General features: G+C 47.1%; 3 protein-coding genes across 7 annotated transcripts in view; 2 read left to right on the top strand and 1 right to left on the bottom strand.

Annotated features, from left to right (window-relative positions):
- Window positions 1–1,341, top strand: part of Stat6 (signal transducer and activator of transcription 6) — a 30,461-nt gene extending 29,120 nt beyond the window's left edge. For both annotated transcript variants that reach the window (XM_013159255.3, XM_003476162.5), the window contains one exon: window positions 51–1,341. In XM_013159255.3, the coding sequence (XP_013014709.1) occupies window positions 51–240 (190 nt within the window). In that variant the 3' untranslated portion in view covers window positions 241–1,341. The remainder of the gene's footprint in view (window positions 1–50) is intronic.
- On the bottom strand, window positions 1,269–7,569 carry Nab2 (NGFI-A binding protein 2). Of its 2 annotated transcripts, XM_003476163.5 has the most exons (7): window positions 6,980–7,454; window positions 4,779–5,652; window positions 4,065–4,198; window positions 3,703–3,754; window positions 3,486–3,618; window positions 3,082–3,273; window positions 1,269–2,110 (listed from the first exon to the last, which is right to left on the bottom strand). In XM_003476163.5, the coding sequence occupies exons 1-7, from the start codon at window positions 7,060–7,062 to the stop codon at window positions 2,001–2,003; spliced, it is 1,578 nt and encodes a 525-aa protein (XP_003476211.1). In that variant the 5' UTR covers window positions 7,063–7,454; the 3' UTR covers window positions 1,269–2,000. The 2 variants fall into 2 exon arrangements, with proteins under 2 accessions (XP_003476211.1, XP_003476212.2); XM_003476164.5 differs by lacking the exon at window positions 3,082–3,273 and having other exon boundaries at window positions 6,980–7,569.
- Window positions 7,570–9,085: 1,516 nt separating this feature from the next.
- Window positions 9,086–21,724, top strand: part of Nemp1 (nuclear envelope integral membrane protein 1) — a 32,183-nt gene continuing 19,544 nt past the window's right edge. For 2 of the 3 annotated variants that reach the window (XR_010049320.1, XM_003475960.4), the window contains exon 1: window positions 16,574–16,736. Coding sequence is in view for 2 of the 3 variants with exons in the window: in XM_003475960.4 (XP_003476008.1) it covers window positions 16,610–16,736 (127 nt within the window). In the remaining variant the exon portion in view is untranslated. Of the gene's footprint in view, window positions 9,885–16,573; window positions 16,737–21,724 lie in introns of those variants that run through there. The other variant, XM_063254985.1, reaches the window with a different exon arrangement.

Below are 21,724 nucleotides of genomic sequence, written 5' to 3'. Positions count from 1 at the left end.
GAGGGAATGGGTGCTATGGCTACTTTATTGCTGCTCTTTTCTCCTTCTAGGGTCGATGAAGACATGTTCCCTGTCCTGCTGCCTCCCACTGAACAAGACCTTACTAAGCTTCTCCTAGAAGGCCAAGGGGAGGCTGGGGGAGGGCCCTTGGGAGCCCAGCAACTCCTGCAACCCTCCCACTATGGGCAATCTGGGATCTCTATGTCCCACCTGGACCTAAGAGCCAATCCCAGTTGGTGATACCAGCTGGAGGGCGAGCCCAGTGATAGCTCCCCTGTCTCCATGGATCTGCTCCAGATATCTGCTCACAGAGGTGCCTGCCATCTCTAGCTGTTCCAGGAGGAAAATACTTTGCTAGGGGAACATCTGGTGGGGAGAGACATTCTGCACCTTTCTTCCTTCCTACCACACACCACTGTCCCCTCTCTTATACCACTGGAAGTCTGAGCTCTGAGTTGAGGCACGCCCTACCATTCCTGCTCCTGCAGCACACACACTGCTGCCCACGGAGGAGGCTGAGAAGGGTAGCTGGACAAGAGCTCAGCGCATGGAAGGCTTCGCCACTCACCCAGAGCCAAAGCCTGGGACATACATGCAGATATGTACACACATTTGCACTAGAAACCAGGGACAAGAGTGGGGACCTGGGTGCCAGCTCTGGAGGCACAAGGAAGCAGTATAGGGGAGACATGTGAGGAGTCTGGATGTGGTTACTGCTAGGGATTTTGCCCAGATTAACAAAATGTTAAATTCCCCCAAAGCTCAGAATCTTGTCAGATGGAGGATCAGTACACAGCTGACAATGTGGAGAAGTACAAGGGCTGAGCTTCTTTTGTGTAGCTGTGTGAAAATGTGTATACTCAAACCTACTGACGTGTAGAGGTGACATTTGTTATGACTATATAGAACATGTGCCTATTTGCTTTCACTTGTGTGATAGCACAAATTTGGAAATGACACACTGCATGGTACACAGCAAGTATAGTAGCCTCTGGCATATGCTAACCCAGATGTTGTTTTGAACGTGATCATACATAGGTCAATCTATGTAGCAGTGACATCTACATGTGACTATGGTTTTGGTGATTCCCTACCCCCAGTGTTGCTCAATCAGTAGGTGAAAGTGACATCCAGGCTTCACTATGTGGCCCTCTAGGTGTTGGGGGCTCTGCCCACTGCTTCTCTTTTAGTTCCCCATCCACTGCCAGCTTCCCTCCACTTCCCCCACCCTATGCCAACCATTTTCCCTCTTACTAGGGGGTCATGGATCCTAAGCCATAAAATAAATTTTATTCCAAAATAACAAAATAAATAATCTACTGTACACGATCTGAAAAGAAAGATGCTCTAAGTGCTTGGACAGGTGCTGTGGTCCAGTCCCATCTGGAGAGACCCTGAGTCCAACCCAGGCCTCTCAGGGGTTGACAAGAGACCCGCTATCCACCTCCCTCAGAGGGCAGGAGGAAAGAACTGCTGAGGACTTGGGGCAGAAAGGGGGATATGTGGGCAAACTGCAGCACTCATTAAATTAAAGAAACAAGGTAGAAGCACAAAAACGCCGACAGGGAGGGAAAGGTCCAGTGTTCCCAGACCCTCAGTTCTGGGGAGAAATGTTGCCATTTGCAGCTGCTGGACCTTCCCATGGAAGTCCCCCTGCCCCCATGTCCAAACTGAGTGACTGCTCACATCACTGGTGGCCACCTAGAGAGAATGGGAGTGGGTTGTGTGAGGGAGGGGAGCCCCAGCTACCCAGAGGCAGAGTCCTTGCCCCCTGTTCTGGGCGGGGGTGAGGGGGCACCACGCACCCTTCCTGTGTCCTCTTGCCAGGCCCCTGCTCATTATTGCTTGAAGCCCCATAGTCCTGTGCCCATGGAGCAGGTGGGGACGCAGGAGAAGGGCAGCAGAAGGATCAGGGCGGTGACTAGATTCCAAGTGTGCAGAGTGATGCGTCTGTGTGAGCCAGACGTCTGGTTCCTGGGTTTGAGAACACTAGTCCACCCTCACTGCCTACTGGCCTCAGCCTCCACCTTCACACTGCTTCTGCGACCCTCCACCAGTGCAGGATGGGGTCCCGGGGCCGGGCACCGGTCCAGCAGCCCTTCCTCGAACTCTGTAGGAAAAAGGCATAGTTTGGAGATGGTAAGTGGAGGTTGTAGACACAAGTGGTTGTGAACAGAGGAAGGGGCAGAGAAAGCTGTGAAGATGAGCTCACTTTACTGAACTGCCATCTCTTGCCCCTGCAAGTGTGTGTGTGTGGGGAGTCCCATACTCAAGTGGGTGCAGGCCCTCCCCTCTTCTGGCCTTGTGTAGCTCTCTGTCTCTGTATGTCTCTGTCTCTGCCGCCTCTGCTCTGCTGGAATTTCTGGTTCTGTCAGGAGCTGCGGGGGCGGTTTGGCTCTGACCTCTCCCCCTCCCTCCTTCCTGGGCTCTTCCACCCCCACTCATCTCTGGCCCCCTCCCAGGCCTCACCCAGCCTGCCATTGCCCCCCTTTTTTGATAGCCAAATCAAGGGGAACACAGGAAGCCAGCCTCTGAACTTCTCCCTCAAGAAGAGCCCCCCTTCCAGTCCCAGCCCCCACTTCCCACCCACACACAATTTAAAAATACCAAGCCAGGGTTGGTGGCTTTGTCTGCTGCATCACTCTCAGCCCAGCCGCTGCCCGGCCCTCTGCTAGCCCACTCCCCCACCCACCCTCTACACACAAAGCATCCCTCTTTGGGCTCCTCGGGGCAACCCCGATCCTACACAACTAGCCTGCCTGTTTGATCCTCGTGCATTAGTGCAGTTCTAGCCAAACTTCCTTCACTGGATGGTGACCTTGCTTCCCACTCACCTTCATCCCCCTTCTCTGTTCCCCTGCTACTCCCAGCTTCCACTTCACAGATCTCCAGTAAGGTCTCCTGGCCAGGCAGACTGGCCCAGCAAGGTCCTCTCCACCCAGGGAATGGTTAGCTGGAGCTCCTCCTACTGTCCTCTCTGGCAATTCTATCCTCCTCCCACCATGGTCCCAGGACACCAGGACTGCTGTTTGGGGCCTGGGTGGCTGGAGTGCTTGGGGACAGCACTACTGGCTGCCTCACCTGCGAGAGGTGGCTTCGCAGGCACACAGGGGCTGAGGCGGCCCACGCGGTCATGGGAGACGAGGCGGGCGAGCCGCAGCCCCTCGTCCATCAGTGTCTGCTGCAGGATGTGGCGGCTCCATAGCCCATGAGCTGGCAATGCCAGGGGCAGGTCAGCAGGGGGCGGCGTCAGCCTTGGGCACGACCCCACAGCTGTGGGCATGGGCACTGGTCAGGTAAGGGGCTGCAGCCAACATAACCCACCCTCAACCGCACAGCCAGACCCACAGGTATTTCTGCTCCCATCCAGCCAGGCCTCCCAGCCCTATTCCAGGCAGTGATTCCTGGTTTGCTCCTCCCACCCACCCACTCATCCACCCCCACCTCCCCACGATGAAGAGGGAAGTGCTCTAATGCATACTCACCCTGCAAGTGTCCATCTAGACTCTCCCCAGACAGACTGGCACTGTCCTCCTCCAGGCTGGGGCGGTATGAAGGTGCATACAACTCAGGGCCTGGAGGAGGCTGCTGGATTTCAGAGTGACTCTGTTCTCCAACCTGTGGATGCCCAGAATGAGGAAATGAGGACCTGGCAAGAGAGAGTGTTGGGGCAGGCTAACCCACCCCTAGAAAATATTATACCTCTTGTTTCAGCTTCTTAAGTGGGGGGCCTCCTAATTCTTCCGAGTGGAGCCTGCAAAAATGGAGAAAAATGACAAACTGGAGAGGGTCGGTCACATGATGGTCAAGGAACAGAATGTGGACAAGCAGATGCATGACTTAAAAACTTTGCAAAGAGGAAGGAGTCTTTGACCTCATCACTTTCTGGGGGGTTGGGAGGACCTGAGATGAATAGGAGGAGGGACCAGACCTCCTCCCACTTGGCCAAAGGCAAAACACATAGGTGGGTGGGAAGCAAGCCTAGAGCTGCCTGAGCCTAAGTTAGGACATGATCCAACTGCCTGGCAAGATTCCAAGGTAGGATCTGGGGAAGGGGGTCTAACCTGGAACCCTTCAGGGAAGACAAGTAGGTGCTTTCTCGAGCCACTTGACGAGACAGAGAAAAGAGCTCCACCCTCCGAAGTAAGAGTGTGTTGTCCCTCATGCAGAACTGAGCAGCAGCTTCATTGATGGTCAGCTGTGGAGAGAGGATAAATAGAATCCTTACTCTTCCATTGCCTTATCCAGATCGTCTCACATCTTTACCATCAAAGGAGGCAGTTCATTGGAGGCCTGCTTTGTTTGGACAATACACAGGAGCTTCCTGGGGGAGGAAGATAGAGGTTAGCACCCACAACTTCCTAGTAATACCCGGAGCCTCTTCTACGCCTGTGGAATCTTTACTGACACAGAGCTGATCAGCTGGGCTCTTCTTGCCTAAATCTCTGCTTCTCCCTCAGTTGAAGAGGGAGGCACTTTAGCAGCTAGGTCTTTTTGGCAAATCTTTTTTTTTTTTTTTTTTTTGGTCTTTTTCGTTTTTATCGGTACCAGGGATCGAACTCACAACTGCCTGCTTGCAACGCAGGTGTTTATGCCACTGAGCTAAATCCCCAGCCCCTAGCAGCTAGGTTTTACATAGGTTTGGGGATTAGGCTTAGTGTTCTTGTCAAGGAACAGTAAGACATTGTCAAGGAACAGTAAGACACAGGGAAACATAGGAATCCTTAGAGGTAAAGTCTGAGAGTCGATAGTAGTTCCAAGAGGATCTGGGTCCTCACCTCATGCAGGCTGAGCTGTTTGCCCTCCCGCCTTTTGGAGTCGAAGCGGCCATAGATGATGCTGTACTTTCGGATCTCCTCTTCCTTCTGACTATCATTATCATCCATCTCAAAGATGTGCCCCACACTCCGTGCCAGCTTCTTATTCAGCTTCAACAGAGATGTGACCTCCCCAGCATCACCCCTTGGGAAGCTTCGGAAGATCCTCTCCACACTTTCCACCACCATGCGTACCATCTCTGGCTCCAGGCGGTCTGGACCACCCCCAGTTCCACTGGCTGCCATTCCCCCTGCCCCAGTCCCTTCAGGGACTCCTCCCCCTGCAGGTGGGGAAAAGGGAGGTGAACCAGCTTCCTCTTCTCCTCCCGCCCCAATGTCCGACTCTGGGGTGCTCCGGCCTGGCCAGATCCGGGGGTCTCCTGCCCCAGGTCCCCCAGGTAGTGGTGATAGCTTCTCTCCAAGTTCAAGGGGACTTTTGGGGCTGAAACTACGGGCACTGCCCGCCTTTTCCCCTGGGCTGCCATGGCCATTGCTCATGCTTCCCTTCCGGGTACCCGCAGTTTCAGAGATCTTGAAGAGTGGAATGCTGGAAACAGGGACAGCAGGCACTGGTTGGCTAAAGAGCCCTGGATTGGTAGCCCACTCTCTCAATGCTTTTTGTAGGCGTCGGACATGGAGGGGCTTTGTGGCCATGCCCACAAGTGCCATGATCTCCAGGAACTCCTCCTCACCAGCCTCACAAAGCTGTTGCACGTCATCACCTCCTTGCTGGATGAAGGTCTCGTAGTAGGAAAGGAGGTTGGCACGCTGCAGGACCCGATACAGCTGCAGCTCCCCCAGCGTCCGAGGCAATGCCATGGCTCGGGCACTGGGCCTGAGGAGGAGGGGCACAAGAAACAGGCAGTCAGTGCAAGTGCCCCTGCTGGGTACCAGCCCACACTAACAATTGTCCTCTCTTTCTAGCCTCCTTCTCATCTCCTCCCTCTTTTCAATGCTCTTTCTGCCCAGTGCCCAGAGCTGAGCAGAGACCAAGAGACTCAGACACTGCTTGGAGGCACAAACACAGCAGGGCTATCTCAAGACTGGCTAGAAGAAATAAAAGATTTCTATCCTCATTTTTAGTGCTGACTTTTCTTGTCTGAGGCAAGAAGACAGGGTCCCCCCGCACACCCCTCAGATGGCTGCCTTCTTAACCCCCAAAACACAGTTCTTACAACCCTAAATGCCCCAGCAGTTTCAATATCACTTAACTTTAAGTCCCAAACTAAGGTCCAACCTAGGACCCCCTTCTATCCACAGGGGGCACTGGGGAGAGCCAGCTTCACTCCACCAAGGGGCTGAACGGGAGGGGTGTGGCCCCTTAACTTGGTGAACTCAGCCAGGTGGACCCCTGTTCCTTTTTGCTTTGCCACTGATGGTTTTCTTAGCGCACCCTTGTTCACTCTCCCCAGGACCCAACGACCCTCACTTGGCCCCTCCCCTGGTGTGGCCTTCCCTACTTGCTCGGGAAACCAGTCCTTTCACCTTGGGGGATGAGAGGTACCTCAATTGTTCTGCTCTGGGGCCAATCCACCCACACACTCCCACAGAGGTTGCTGTCGGTGGGTGAAAACCGCCTAGGGGCTCCCACCTACTCTCTTCTTCCTTATTTTCCACCCACATCTTCGAGGGGAGTTGGGAGCAACCTAAGGCCTTTTGAGAGAAGAGCACTGAAATTCTCCCTCAAACGCTGTGAACCACAAGGGTCAGATGGGACGCCTGCAGCATCCCCTGCCTCAACTCGGGCTGATGCTTCCGTACTCATAGGCGCCAGCTTCTCCGGGACCTGGGGACTGTGCGCTGCGGGCCAACGACACACTGAACCAGCTGAGCTCCCCCGTCCCCGCCACACTACTGCCAGCTCGAGCTCCGGGGCTTTCCCTGGTGCTTGGGGGCTCCCACATTCTTTGCGGGGGGGTTCACATGCTAGGTCATGCCCACAAAATAAAACTCAAATAAGAGAATGAGGCAGTAGGCTTTTGTATACGGCTTTATCAGATCTTTATCTGCTCCCAGGGTCCCCTAATTCGGAGACTCACCCCTTTTTCCATCAGTCTCCACCCCCCACCCCCGTCCTCTCCTCGACCTCCACCCTCCAGACCCCATTCCCAAGTCCAGCTCCACCCATCTCCACACCCCGCCGCCTCCCTTTGCTCACTAACTTGAGTCTGGGCTGCGGGGTCCGGCGGGTGCTGTCCCCTCCGCCCAGCGACTGTTCGGCTGTGGGGGAGGGCGCTCTGTGCATGGACGGCCAGAGAGCACCTGGGCTGCCCTTCTGGGTGCCCGGCACTCGGCGTCTGCTGCGCGCTGCGCTCCGCCCGGCCCGCGACGCCGTGTCCACCGCTGTCCAGGCTCCGTCCCTCCCTCCACGTCTTCTCTCTCTGAGCCTCCGCGCCTCTGTCAGTGCCTCTGCCCCCCCCTCCCCGGCTGCGCTTGCCGCCTCTCCGCGCCTCCGCCCCCGCAGGACGCACGGGGAGCGAGGCCCCGCGCTGTGCTGGCTGCCGGGCTGGCGGGAGGAGGGCGTGGGCAGAGCCGGGGGCGGGGGCCGGCTTGGGGGCCGGGGCTGGGCCTTCGGCTGGGCCGGGGGCGGGCTCCGGGGCCTTTTGGTCGCAGAGACGCCGCGGGAGAGCTGGCGACAGAATGAGGCGTGGGGGGGAGGGGTGGCGCGCGGAGCGGGGGCGGGCATTTGGGTCGGGGTGCCGAGTTAGGGACCAAGGTGACCGAGGCCAGACTGTGGAGGCCGAGCTTGGGACCCAGAGGGCGGGGCGAGGTCGCTCTGTGCCGCCCACGCCGGATGCACAGCCGGCCTTCTCCGGTCCCACGCACCCACGTGAGTGCCCCGCCGGCCACATTCCTACTTCCCCCACCGCCCCTATTCCGAGCTGAGCGCTCAGTTTCACAACCACGCACAGGTACACAGAGAAGCATACTACGTGCCCTCGCGTATAAACAAGTACGCGAACCCCGGCTGCCTACACTCTGGCCTCGCTGAGCTGTTCCCATGAATGTTAGGAGCGAGCGGGGAAAAAGTTAGGAAGGCCCGGGTGACTGCTCCGGTGCGCGCATTTCACTGTCTTCCAAGTGTGAGCTTTTGGCAAATCCGTGAGCATAAGCCCCTTAAGAAACCTTTCGAAATCCCGTCGCCCTTCGTCAGCCCCCAAGAGAGCTATCTGAGAAAGCTGCTGGAAACCCAGGCCTCCTCATCCCTGCCTCCAGTCGTCATCTAAGTTCTGGGGACTAGGGATGCTCAGCTGTGCTAGAAGTCACCTTATAGACGAGCACTGATTGGGTGTGGGATTTTGTTTGCATAGGTCAGGCAGAGATGGGGACATCCTGCCTTCCTCTATTTGTCGCACCCTTATTTGTTGAGGATGGTATTCTGCTCCTGGAGGTTAAATGGCAAAGCTGGGATAAAGAGGTGACCCTTGAGGGGTTGGTTGTGGGAGATTTCGCCAGAGCATACAGTGGGGAGAGGAGCAAAAGGCCGGAAGGTCCGACGTGACGCCCTAAGGAAAACCTAGAGGGAGGAGCGCCTTTAAGGAGCCTGGCCCCCCCTCCGCAACCCACCGCCCCTCCCGGTTTCTCCTAGCCCCATCTGGTTCCCATTACACTCCCGCCCACGGCTGAGCGGGCTGCAGGGGGAGGCGGGGGCTCTAGGCCCTGAGAACAGAGGTGGGCCGCGGGAAGCGCGCGAGTTGGCCATGGGCGAGGGTCTCCTGGTTCGAAACCTCAGGCCCGCCCCGCTCCGCCGTTCTGTACTTCTGAGTGGCGGGCCCAGCAAGCGCGGGTGGCGTGGGCCCGGGCTGTTTCTACATATCGGCCTGGCTAAGGGACCTTTCGTCTTTGGTGGGGGCAGGGGAGGAGGGGTGCGTATTGGAGGTATTTCAGTAGCTCAGATTCTTGTCTCTATTCCATTAAACGCCAAACAGGATGAGGGTGGCAGGAATCAGCAGAGTCCTCCTCTTGATCCTTGGTCTTGCAAGAGAGGGTGCGGCTAGACCGGCTCTCTGCAGGGTCACAGCTCGACACCCTAGGAAAGGGTAGAGGAAAGGGGCGCCCTTCCCCCCGCCCCTCCCCCTCCCTCTCCGGTTATTTTGGAGCCCGGCTGCCAGCCGCTGGCCCTGGGTTTCCACGTGCCCCCACCCTCCCTCTGCCCACGCTCCCCGTGACGCACATCCTCCGCCCACGCAGCCTCTGCTCCAGGCGCCCCCCTCCCTCCCACCCGCCCGGCTCTGGGCAGCGCTGAGTCCTGGGATCTGGAGGGAGACGCCCGCCTGTGGAGAGTGGGGCGTGCAGCTAGGTGGAGGCCGCCTGGTAGGCGCTCGGCGCCTGGGTTCCTGTTAGGAAGGATGACCGGGGAGGAGCGGATTTTGAGGCCTCCGCTCCCAGGTCCTGGGGCGGTGCTTGACCAGAGAAGGAGGAAAGAAAAACCTCGCGGAAGGGGCTAGTTCCCTCACTTAGGGGAGTCAGTGGAGGTCTGAGTGCGAATTTGTGCTGAGGGTGAAGTACCTGGTGTTTATACCTGTGTTTCTCTAGATCCCCCGTAAGGTTCAAGTACTTGGTGTGAGTGAAAACTAAATCGTAGAGTGCTCGGCAAGTTTAAGACGCTATTGACAGTACCCTGAGCTGCTGTATTTTTCTTTACATTTTCTTGGATATCTGTGTCTCTCTTCCTGTAGGTTTGTATCGGGGCCCTATGTGTGGATTTAAAAATATATACATTTAAAAAATCATTGACTTGTCAGGCCCGCCAGGGGCCCAGAGCGCCCCCGCAGCCGAAGCTGCTGAGATGTCTGTTCTTCGCTTCCCACCCACTCCTACCTCCCCCTCCTCCCCTCCTACTCCCTTCCGTTGAGAACAAGGAATTTCCATCCTAAAGCAAAGGGAGAACAGTAAGATTGAGACCACGAGAAACTATAGGAAAACAAAAAATATAGGAGACAGGTGTGGGTGGGGGAGGTATGTGACAAAAAAGGGATTGGGGACAAAGAAAAATGTCCACTTCTTGTTTTAGGTGGGCACTGCTCTCATTCAGGACCACATCCTCACCTGTCTCCCACCCCAAAGGTATGCGGAATTCATCAATTGCTCTCATTTAATTAAAGTTCAGTGTTCCCTGTATTGTCTGTACTGGTCTCTATCAGGAAGGGAAATTATCCTTGGTCCTCATTCTCCAGGAAAAGCGGGGTGGGGTGTGTGTGTGTGAGAAACTGGGAAGAAAGTGGGTGGAAGAAGAGCAAATATCTGCAAACCAGAAGGCCTGCTCCCAGGCACGTGTACATCTTCATCTAGCAGATTGCTTTGCTCATCTCCCCTACATGTGCCCACCTTGCCAAATGTGCCTCCCTCAGCAAGGTTGGGCTCAAATTCTCCTTCCTGGGCCCTATCCTTCTCAGGACCCTTCCTATTCACCAGGCCACCTCTCTGTGGTCTCATGGATCCATCTACACCATTTCAAAAATGTTCAGTTGCTTGTTCCATTTTCACCTCAGGACTTCTCCATAGTAGGCCTGATACCTGATAAGTGTCTGACATGAACGGAGGTTGCTGTTTATAAGACAGAGAAACTTTGCAAAGGTCAATAAATACAGATTTTACTCTTAAAAGAGGCTGAACCTGGACGAAACTGTTTAAGGGAAGATATTTGATTTCCATGTCCCTTTTCCTTCTTGTTTCCAAGGAACCCATAAATCTGGCTTGTTGGCATTCTGAAATGTCCACTACTTTTGTCACTTCATTCACACTCAAGTGTTAAATATAGAAGACAAAATTCTTGCTGGTAATATAATATATATAATATATATTATATATGTGTGTAGGTATATATATAGTAATATATATTTGTAATAATTCTCCCCTTTTAGTAATTTATTGTAAGAAGACTGAATATTTGAGGTTTGTTTTGTTCTTTGGTACTGGGTGTCGAACTCACAACCCCATCCATGCTTGCCAGGCAGGCACTTATGCCACTGAGCTAAATCCCTGGCCCATATTTGAGTATTTTAATCATCCTTCATTTTAATTATTTTATAAAAACTGCTTCACGAGCAAAGGCGTGTATAACAATCCTAACCTCACAGATGAGTAGGAGAGATAGCCATATAAATAGTTACAACATAGGGGCTGGGGATTTAGCTCAGGGGCATAAGCACCTGCCTTGCAAGCAGGCGGTTGTGAGTTCCATCCCCGGTACCAATAAAAAAGACAAAAAAAAAAAAAAAAAAAAAAAATAGTTACCACATAAGGCAATAATAGGAGCACAAACAACAACAGTGAAAAGGCTTGTGATCTGTTCGGCCTGTAGTTGTAAGGGGCTGGTTTAGACAGGCATCTAAGGAAGGTGAAGAGACAGCTCAGAGTTTTGAAGTGTGAATAGACGATTTCTGGGAAGAGAGGAAGTCAAGTTAGAGTGACCAGAATGCAAACTTGCAGGAGGATGCAGAACTAGAAACTTCATTGTTAACTGGGTGATGGGTGAGTAGGGGTGTTTAGAAATGACCCTTGGGAGGTGTACGAGGCTGTTACATTAAGGCCATTACACAAATCTCAAATTGTGAAGGACCAGACCAATTTAAAAAAATCCAGCCTTGCATGATAATGTACACGTTTAATCCCCACACTTAAGAAGCTGAGGCAAGAGGACTGCCGTGAGTTCGAGGCTAACCAACTACAAAGCAAGACCCTGTCCAAAAAGAAAAAAAAAAAAAGAGGAAAGAAAACCCAACAAAACAAAAACTACAGGGCTGGAGATTTAGCCCAATAGCATAAGCACCTGCCTGGCAAGCACAAGGTTGTGAATTGAATCCCTGGTCCCCCCAAAAGCCACAGAACGTTGTTCAGTATTTTATGAAACATATTAAAAGAACTTGAAAAATGAAGTGAAATAAGCTATTTTACTAGGTTCAATAAATATGAAGTTTATCTAAAATTGATACTGTTTTGTAAATGCTTATGCACTTAATTTTGGGAGATTAGTATGACACAAACTATCAAATAGTATCAACCTTTCAATAGCACTGTTACAATGTTTCTTTATATCTAAGTTTTAGAACATACTAAGAACCCAGGGCTTGATACTCTTAGAATCATAAAGACTAACATGAAAGTGATAGGGTCAGATTTGCATTTTTAGAGCAGAGGAAGGATTTATAGGCTGCATAAACAGCCACAGAGGCCAGATGAAAGACTTAAGACCTCGAACCTTCCCAGTGAGATGCTGGGCAAAGTCAGTGGTATGGGATGCAAAGGAAATGTATATATCTTTTGGAGACAGGGTTTCTCTATGAAGTTAAGGCTTGCCTCAAACTCTCAACTAAGGATCCTCTTGCCTTGGCCTCGTGAGTGCTGAGATTACAGGCATGCACCACTATGCCCAGCGAAGAACAGATTTAAAAGAAAAATGAAATGGGCCTGATGATTGGTTGGCTAAATTATCTCTTTCAAATATTCACAGTCCTCCATTCTCATTCTCATTGTTGTTTTTGTTTTGATATAGGGTCTCACTGTGTAGGCTACCCTTGGACTCTATGTAGCCCAGGCTGGCCTCAAACTCGAGATCCTCCTACCTCAGCCTCAGGAGTGCTGGGATTACAGGCGTGTGCCACCAGGTCCAGATAATAGTCTGCAGTTCATTATGCTGCTGCTGCTGCTTCCTCTCCTCTTCCTCCTGCTCTTCCTCTTCCTCCTTCTTGTGCTGAGGATTGAGCCCAGGGCCTTATGCATGGAAGGCAAGAGCTGTACCACTGAGCCATAGCCTCAACCCCTCTTTGTGCTTCTTAAATTGAAAAATTATGAAAAAAGCTCTTTCATAATTTATTTGGCAATGAACCTATTCTGGTTTAGGGACAGAGCTCAGTAGTAGTGTTTGCCTAGCATATGCAAAGCCCTTGGTTTAATCTCTTTTTTGTTTTTGGTTCTGGGAATGAACTCATGACCTTGTGCTTGTCAGGTCATGGAACTGGGATTAAACCATTCCCTTTGGTTTAATCTCTGGCACTGGGAAAAAAAAAAAAAGAACATAATCCAATCTGACATAGACTCTTTTGTAGCAGAAAACCTGACCTAAATTTATATGAAGTTATTTATAATTTTCATTTATTTCTTTCACTTTTTTTTTTTTTTTTTTTTTGGTGACAGAGTCACACTATGTAGTTCAGACTAGCTTTGAACTCACTATGTAGTCCAAACTGGCCTTGAATTCTCAGAGATCTTCCTGTCTCAACCTTCAGCGTTCTGGGGCTATAGGGATGTGTCACCCACCTGGCTTCTTTTACTTATCTTGATAATATTACTGATATATGTCATTACAGAAATATTAATTTATTTGGCTACTAAGTTTTTTTTTTTTTTTTGTCTTTTTCCTTTTTATCGGTACCGGGGATCGAACTCACGACTGCCTGCTTGCAAAGCAGGCGCTTATGCCGCTGAGCTAAACCCCCAGCCCCAGGCTACTAAGTTTTGTTCTATCTGCTATTGGGATTTTTGTTTTATAGAGTATATGTGCACCATACTATATTTCTAAAATCCAAAACATTTCTGAAACACATTTACTATCCAGATTTCCAGCCTCTTTAATCATCAGCCTTGGTCTGAGTTCTTTTGGCTATTTGCATAAATCAGATCTACCTGCAGTTAATGAATATTCATTGCAGTGTGTGCTATATGTACTCTGAAGGTGATTCTCAAAATGTTTTGAGCAATACCCTTGTTATTAAAATAAGACTAAAAACAAATAAGACAATCTTTTGAATTACTATGTTGAAGTAACAGCACTCATTTGGGCAATAAATGTGTGTATTTACAGATGCCTAGTTTCATTATTGAATACCTTATTTTAATAATCAGAGGTCAGTGATCTTCTGGAATTAATTCTTAAACCTGAAATTAGCTTTGAATGGTAAGAATGAGGCCTCAAAGAAAAAATGAAGCGTGTACATGTATTTATATGTGTGTGTTATATGCACACATATAATATACACACATCTTTAATGAATATACTTTTTAAAAAATTTAAATTTGGGGCTGGGGATTTAGCTCAGCGGCATAAGCACCTGCCTTGCAAGCAGGCAGTAGTGAGTTCGATCCCTGGTACTGATAAAAACAAAAAAGACAAAAAAAAAATTTTTTTTTTAAATTTACAGGAACATTGAAAAGATAATATAAAATTTCCATATATCCCACACACACTTTCCCCCATTATTATGTTACATGAGTATGGCACATTTGCTACCATTAATGACTATGAACCATATGAAAGTATATAATTTGTTCAGATTTCTTTAGTTATCTTTACCTGTTTTTTTTTCTCCTGTTTCAGGATCCCAACCACCTACACTATTACATTTAGTTGTTATATGTCGTTAGTCTTCTCTTTTCTGGAACATTTTCTTAGACTTTTGTTGTTGGTTTTGATGATCTTGAGCTTGGGTGTGATGAAAATTTTGGGGAGTACTGGTTAGGTATGTTGTAGGATGCTTTGTGGTAGAATTTGTGCAATTATTTTTCTTACAATTAGACTAAATTTATAGGTTTTGAAGAGGAAAACCATAGAAGTAAAATGCCATTTTTATCACATGATATCAAGTGTACATGTAGTAATATCAACATGATTTATTACTGTTGATACTGATCTCTAGGTTTGCCAAGGAACTGTCTGTGAGACATATAAGGCTGACCATTGCAACATGGTTGGCATAGACTTTATAAGAATAAAATTTCTTCTAATGCCTATAGCTCAGGGGCATTTTGACTTTTAAAAATTCCTGGGGCTGGGGATTTAGCTCAGCACATAAGCCGGCAGTCGTGAGTTCCATCCCCAGTACCAATAAAAAGGAAAAAGACAAAAAAAAAAAATTCCTTTGTTTTTTGTTTTTATTTTTCCTTAGAGACAGGATCATGAAGCTCAGGCTGGTCCTGAACTCAGTGTGACCCTCCTGCTTTAGCATCTGGGGTGCTGAGATTACAGGTATGTGCTACCATAGCTAGCTCTAAAAATTCCTTGTTTTTTTTTTTTTTTTTTGGTCTTTTTCATTTTTCTCGGTACCAGGGATCGAACTCACGACCGCCTGCTTGCAAGGCAGGTGCTTATGCCGCTGAGCTAAATCCCCAGCCCCAAAATTCCTTGTTTTGAAAGTTCGAACTTGTTGGGCATAGTGGCACATGCCTGTAATCCCTGCGCTTGGGAGGCTGAGGCAGAAAGATTGCTGGGAGTTCAAGGCCAACCTGACCTTGTCTCAAAAAAAAAAAAAGAAAAAAAGTTTCAATTTTTCTCAGAAGTTATCTGGATTTCTCCTTAACTCACTTAGATCTTTTGTCCCATCTTTCTACTCATCATCATTAGATTCGTTGAGTGTGCGTATATGTGGTGTTTGTGGGAGAGAGATACCTCAATGTCTACTGGTAGTGTTATAAACATTCTGCTAGACACTCATAATGTTAAGTCATTTAATTGTGAAACCACCGCATAGAAAAATTCAAGCTTTGTGGTGAGACTTGGGTTGGGAACATAATACAGAACTAAATAAGCAATCTTGTGCAGATTCCTTTGCCTGTTTTAGCCTTGGCTTCTTAAATGGAGATAATAAAGAAATCCTTGTCAGACTGAAGTGGTGCATGTCTGGAATCCCAACACTCTAGGGAAGCTGAAGCAGAAGGATCCTAAATTTGAGCCCAGCCTGGGCAACTCAGGGATTTGGTGAGATCCTTTCTCAAAATAAAACATAAATAAAGGGCTGGGAATGTTACTCAGTGTAAAGGTCGAGGTTCCAACTCCCAGTGTGTGTATTTTATACCCCCTCCTCCCACTCTAGGCATCAGTTGAACCTAGGACATCACACTACAATACTAGGCAAAGGCTCTATCGTTGAACTATACTCTCAACCCTTTTAATTTTTTAATTTTGGGACAGGGTCCCCCTGAGTTGCCCAGGCTGGCCTCTAACTTTCAATTCTCTTGTGTCAATCTCTTGAGTAACTCTTCCCTTCCTCCCTCCTTTCCTTCCTCTTTTAAAAAAAAAGTTATTTTATTTATTTATTACTTCCAGTACTGGGGATTAATCCCAGGGCCTTCAAATGGAGCTACACTCCCAGTCTTCTTTTATTTTTTATTTGAAACAGGGTTTCAGTAAGTCTCCATGTTGCCCATGGTCTGCTGGAAGTCATCTTCCTGCTTCAGTTTCCCAGAATGCTGGAATTACAGGCTTGTGCCAGTGCGTCTGGCTTTATGACTACATTTTAAAACCCTGATGCTTATGCGTATAGATCCCTGGCAATGCACATTTTTAGTGACTTCTGTTTTAAATCATTTAGGACTTTGGGGTACCACACTTTGTCAATAGTTTAAATAAAAATAGTCAAATCAGGGTCCTATTCATAAAGAGATCTCAATGATAAGGTTTCTATAACAGGAGATGTAGTGTAAGGGAAAGAAAACACAAGGAATATGAGACAGTTTCAGTGGAAATAACACGTTTACTTTTTAGGAGGCCGCTCCTATTCTGATTTTCTATTGGCTAAACTTACTATCAATCGTGCTTGTAAATTAAGCTCCGGAAGGAAGCATGTTGTCAAGGGGTGGGATCTTCCTGTCGCCATTGCTAGGCGCGGTGAGAAGCTCTGTTCTAATTGGCTAAAAGCTAGTTCTCGCGCCTTCCTTTATCAGTTGCTAAGGGGTGGGGCTTATAGGGTCCCGGGACCGTTAGGGACGGATCTTGTAGTGGATTGGCTGCTGGCGCTGCCTGTCTGGGGTTAGTTGCCGAGGAGAGGCACGTGAGGAGGAGGCGGTGTGAAGCAACTATGGCGGGAGGAATCAAAGTGGCGGTGTCACCGGCAGTTAGTTCTTTGCTCGGGGGCTGGGGAGACGGTGGCACTGGGATAATGCGGCTGCTCTTGATCCTTTCCGGCTGCTTGTTGTGTGGCTCAGGTACTACCCGGGCACCACCTACTAAGGGGGCGGGTGCCGAGGGAGTATGTTTTGAAAAGTGAGACTTGCCCCGGGGCGTCTCCTGTTCCTCTGCGGAGGGACAGCGCATCTGTGAAGGGCCTCGGGGTGCAAAGGAAGAAGCTGCATCCATGAGTGGTGTTGGGACTGCAGGAGGGGTCAGCGTTCGGAGTTGCGTCGGGGTTGCCCAGAGTGGGAAGGAGGCTTGCGCTTTTTGGTGGATTTTGGAAGGGGAGGCCTCGGCTGGGTAAGAAGCCATCCTCGGGCTCCCTGGAGTTGTAGGTTAAAGGGAAGAAGATTGAGGACTATTCCAGGCTAGCAGAGCTGCCGCGGGACGGAGAGCGCCCTATATAGCAAATCAGTGAACAGCTTCTCAGCGTTTGCCGTCAGGACGCAGGTGCATGGATGGCTCAATAGATCTTAGGGTTCACAGAAATACATTGATCTTATTATCTCGCGCTATTTTAAGGCCCTGACCCTAATAGCCGTATAAAACAGACCTGGAATCATTGTAATTAAGTTCCTCACAAAAGATACAAATGATGGGCTGGGAATTTAGCTCAGCGGCGTAAGTGCTTGCTTGGCAAACGCGAGGTCGTGAGTTCAATCACCGGTACCAAATAGATAAATAAAAATAAAAAAAATAAGAAGTACTAGTGCCATTCAGCAGCTATTAGGTTTCTTTTGGAAATGCCTTCATTCCTGCAAGTGTACTTACCTGGCACCTGCTAGATTGGGAAGGAAACTCCTCTTAGTATTTTTGTAAGAAAACTTGTTAAATTCACGACAAGAAGGCTAAGTGAGGTTTCTAGGCTTTCACTGGAGGGAGTTGAAACGCAGGTAAATAAAGATAGTCCTATTTTGAAAACACATTGTGCTCTCTTACCTCACTCTTTGGCTCCTGCCTATTATGCTGTCACTTAGGATTGTCCTTATCCTTCCCTACAGCATTAAGGTGGTCATCCATAGATGTAGTGCCAAAGCTCAGACTCCTGAAAACTTTTTGCAGGGAGGGGGAAGATACTTTTCAAGAGGCAAGACCTAAAATAGTATTTGAAAGGCTATTTATTATCTAAATTAGTTTCTAAAATGGGGTTGTTCAGCCTGGTGTGGTGGCACATGACTGAATCCCACACAGAGGCTGAGGCGGAATGATCGCTGTGAATTCAAGGCCAACCTGGGGCTACATAGTGAAACCCTTTCTTCAACCAACCAACCGACAAACAAAAAACGGTTGTTAGTTGTGGAAGTGAAATGGGAAAATACTAAGCATTCAGCTTGTCCCGTTTGCTTTGAAGTTTTTCTTTTTTCTTTTCTTTATAAGGGTATGCAGGGATTGAACCCTAAAGGTTCATTATTGTGGGGAAGAATAGCAGAGACTTCTTGTCAGAGAGAAGAGTGAATTTGGACGCTTGCTTGGTTTGGCCTGGTAGCTTTTATAAGTGGTAGCTGCACAGCAATCGTGTAGCAAGATAAATTTCTAAAAGTCAAATACCCCAAGATTTAATGAATACTACATTAAAAGGTAACTAGTTTTTTCTCACTTGAAGTTTCTTGAGACATTTGATTATAAAAATAATGTATATTTACTTTAGACTATGGGCAAGTACAATTAAGTATAAAGAAGTAGACAAAACATACTGTTATATTCCATATAGAGGTGGTCCATTTTAGCATAATTTCTTCTGGTCTTTTCCATGTATTTTTATTTTTTGTTTTTGATGGTGCACGTTGAACCTCGGGCTTGAACATTCAAACTTGTGCTCTACCACTGAGCTATACCTTCAGTCACTCCAAATGTTAATTAAAAACATTTACATTTAAATTTAAATTCTATTTTTAAAAATACATACTTTCCTGTCAGTAATCTAGTTCTCCACCCTGGACACCACCAGATTACCAGAGATAGTTTTTTTCACTTAATTTTGTAGTACAAGTTTTTCTGAGTCACTTGAAATTCTTCATAAATGTTACTTATATTCATTTGTATGGACAGATATTATTTAATGTTTCTGGATTAAACATTTGATTGGATATTTGGTGGTGGTGGGTTTAGTTTTCATTGTAAGAACATTGTAAATATCTATATAAAACTTTATTGCATTTTGATTTTTTAAAAATTTTATTTAAGGAGAAAAAGAAAACTAAAAGGGTACAAGTTATACAGAATTTCAGAAAAATAAACAGGAAATCACTAGTTAATAGATTACATATTGTCATCTTAGAAATCGTTCAAGTTACAAAATTAAAGCATATAAAGTGGACTCGCAAACAGTGAGACTGCAAACAGTTCTGTTCAGTGATCCAACAAAACTCAGTAATATGGTTATCTATCTTATACACTTAAATATACATGCAGGTATATCCTTTAGAGCACTTTCTTTTCCTTTCTTTTGTACAATGACCATTACACATTTGGGTTTTATTACTTCCACAGTTCTTATTTCTTTTTTTGAAGAGAGTAAAACCAAATGTGACATGGCAGAACAGAGTCAGTCAAATCAAAAGGATGGACATAATACATAATGTAAAAACAAAAAACAAGGTGATCAACAATGGTTACCATACTGCCTCTTGCTATCTTAAAAAGAATTGCCTATATCATCAGTTATAATAAAATTGAACAAAACAGTAAAGAACAAAACCAATAAAACCAAAACACTGGAGACATTACAGGACTTCGTAAGAAGGTAATAATCAACCAGAATGGGTGTCATAATGAATCTTATTGTCTTCACAGTTGTTGCCTATACTTTCGAACTTGGTACTATCAAGCATAACAGAATAGAGGAAAATCAGTCAAAACAAGATGGTGAGAGCAATACAGGGTTTCAAATCAAGTTAATAGGAAATGAAAGTGGGTTACTATAATATATCCTGCTATTTTTTATTTTTTCCTTAATTAAAAAGATAAAAAAGTAAATAATAAAAAAAGGAGAGAGATAAAAGAAGGCATAACCACAAAACAGCGCAGGTCAAAACATAACCATTTAAGCAAAATAGTGTTTCACCACAAGATATCCCGACATAAAAGTAGTTACCATAGTGTCTCTTTCCTTGAAATCTTTGAGTATAACTTCGTATACTGTACAAGACAATGTAAAACCATTCAAGAGAATGACAATATTACAGGGTGTTTAGAATCAACTAACAAAATGAACAATGGTTTCTGTATAATCTTATCTGTAAGAGTTTTTGTTTATATTATCACATATAATAAAATCCAATAAGATACAACATGTTAAGACCATTGGAGACAGAAGAACAAAAGCTTGATGGGACTTCAAAACAAGATGATATTAAATTAGCACTAGCTATTATGATGTCTTGTTTTCTCCAGAATAGCTGTTCCTACCATCCAGCCTTGTCTGCCTCATTTCTGTTGAGCTACTTTTCTGTCATTAGTTGTCAGTTTGTCGTCTTCATTTCGCTTTCTGCTCCATTCATTGTGGCCTCTCTGCCACTGTTTCTGGAATCTTGGTATTTTTCTTTTTTAGAATATCCTGCAGTATTCTCTGTAGAGTTGAATTGGTGGTTGCAAATTCCTCTAGTTCCTCTTTATCCTGGAAGTACCTTGTTTTTCCATCAATTTCTAGGGGCAGTTGTGCAGGATATATATCAATCTTGGCTGGAGGTTATTATCTTTCAAAGCTTGAATTATTTCCCCCCACGCTCTTTGTGATTTGATGGTTTGTGGCGAGAAGTCTGCTATAATTCTGATGGGTGTTCCCTTGTAAGTGATCTGTTTTTTGTCTCTGATGGTTTTTAATATTCTGTTCTTATATTGGATTTCTGGAATTTTGATTATTATATGCCTGGATGTAGCTCTGTTTGGGTTGTAGGTGGCTGGGGTCCTGTATTCTTCATACATCTGAGTATCTTTACCTTTTGCTAAATTAGGGAAATTCTCCTGGATTATTTCTGTGAATAGCTTTTGTAATTCATTTGTTTGTATCCCTACTACTTCTTTTATGTTCTTAATTCTTAAGTTATAGATCCTCTTATCATCTTCTAGCCTTTGTATTATTGCTGTTTGTTTTCTTGTTATTTTTAAGAAGTTTTTCATTTCATGCCCCCACATTACAAATTTGCCCTCCATTTCAGATAATCTATCCTTAGTTTCTTTCCACCTGTTATGCCAGCTTTCAATAGAGTTTTTAGTTTCCTGGTAATCTCTTTGAATCTGCTTCGCGTATTCTATGTTTTCTCTATTTTCTCCATCAAGCAATTCTCCCCCTTTTTTTTTCTGTTCTTCCATTCCACCATCTGTTTTTTCTTGGGTGGTGCTTAGCATTTCTCTAACCATTCTACTTATATCTTGCTTTATTTTGTTAAATACTTCACTTTTGAATTCATCTGTGAGGCTCCAGAGATATTGCTTTATGTCTGTTGGTGCCATGTCTGATATTGCATGTTTTCTGTCCAGGACAGAAAACTGATCCTGCATCAGTGTTCTCAGTTTTGGGAACTGAGGACCCTTTCTTGTTGCCCCCTCTTCCCATACTTTTTGTTCCTTCCATGCAAGCGTATATAGGAGGCCCAGTTTTTTTGTCGGTTACAGTTTGTTTGAATTGCAATGGCTAGGTGTTCCCGCCCACTGCAGTGTACTAGGGAGACACAGACCTGGGCAGCCTCTGCTGGGTCCGCCCCTCCAGGTCAGTCAACCTACTGAAGGCTTTACTGCTAAGGTGCACCGCTAGGTGTTGGGACCTGGTTTGGGTTAGCCTATTGAATCTTTAGTCCGTGGCGTCACCCAGGTCAGGCGCTCCCCACCAATCCCGCTTGAGAGGGGAATATGTGACTGAAGTCACTGCAGTGCCCTGTTCTGGCTAGTCTGCCCGGTCTCAGAATGTCCTCTGTTGGAGCCTCCTAGTCTGTGGAAGAGTCCCCGTTCCTCTCACTCACCGCAGGTCGATGTAGGTTTCCTTGCCAGTCCTGCTCTCAACTCCGTTCGCTGATTTCCACTCTCA

This window comes from Cavia porcellus, unplaced genomic scaffold (genome assembly GCF_034190915.1).
Source record: "Cavia porcellus strain 051 isolate PalLab524CR breed Dunkin Hartley unplaced genomic scaffold, mCavPor4.1 scaffold_8, whole genome shotgun sequence".
Lineage (NCBI taxonomy): Eukaryota > Metazoa > Chordata > Mammalia > Rodentia > Caviidae > Cavia > Cavia porcellus.
Note: the sequence above shows the minus strand (reverse complement) of the source record. Positions and strands in the feature narration are given on the sequence as shown.

What these genes read in the sequence shown, in the direction of transcription:
- Nab2 (XM_003476164.5), bottom strand. Translation starts at nt 7,503, where the DNA reads ATGCCCGCCCCCGCTCCGCGCGCCACCCCTCCCCCCCACGCCTCATTC. An exon ending in TCTTCCCTGAAGGGTTCCAG is followed by an intron (nt 3,755 to 4,064) that starts GTTAGACCCCCT and finishes CCATTTTTGCAG; the next exon opens with GCTCCACTCGGAAGAATTAG. An exon ending in TTAAGAAGCTGAAACAAGAG is followed by an intron (nt 3,619 to 3,702) that starts GTATAATATTTT and finishes GGGCATCCACAG; the next exon opens with GTTGGAGAACAGAGTCACTC.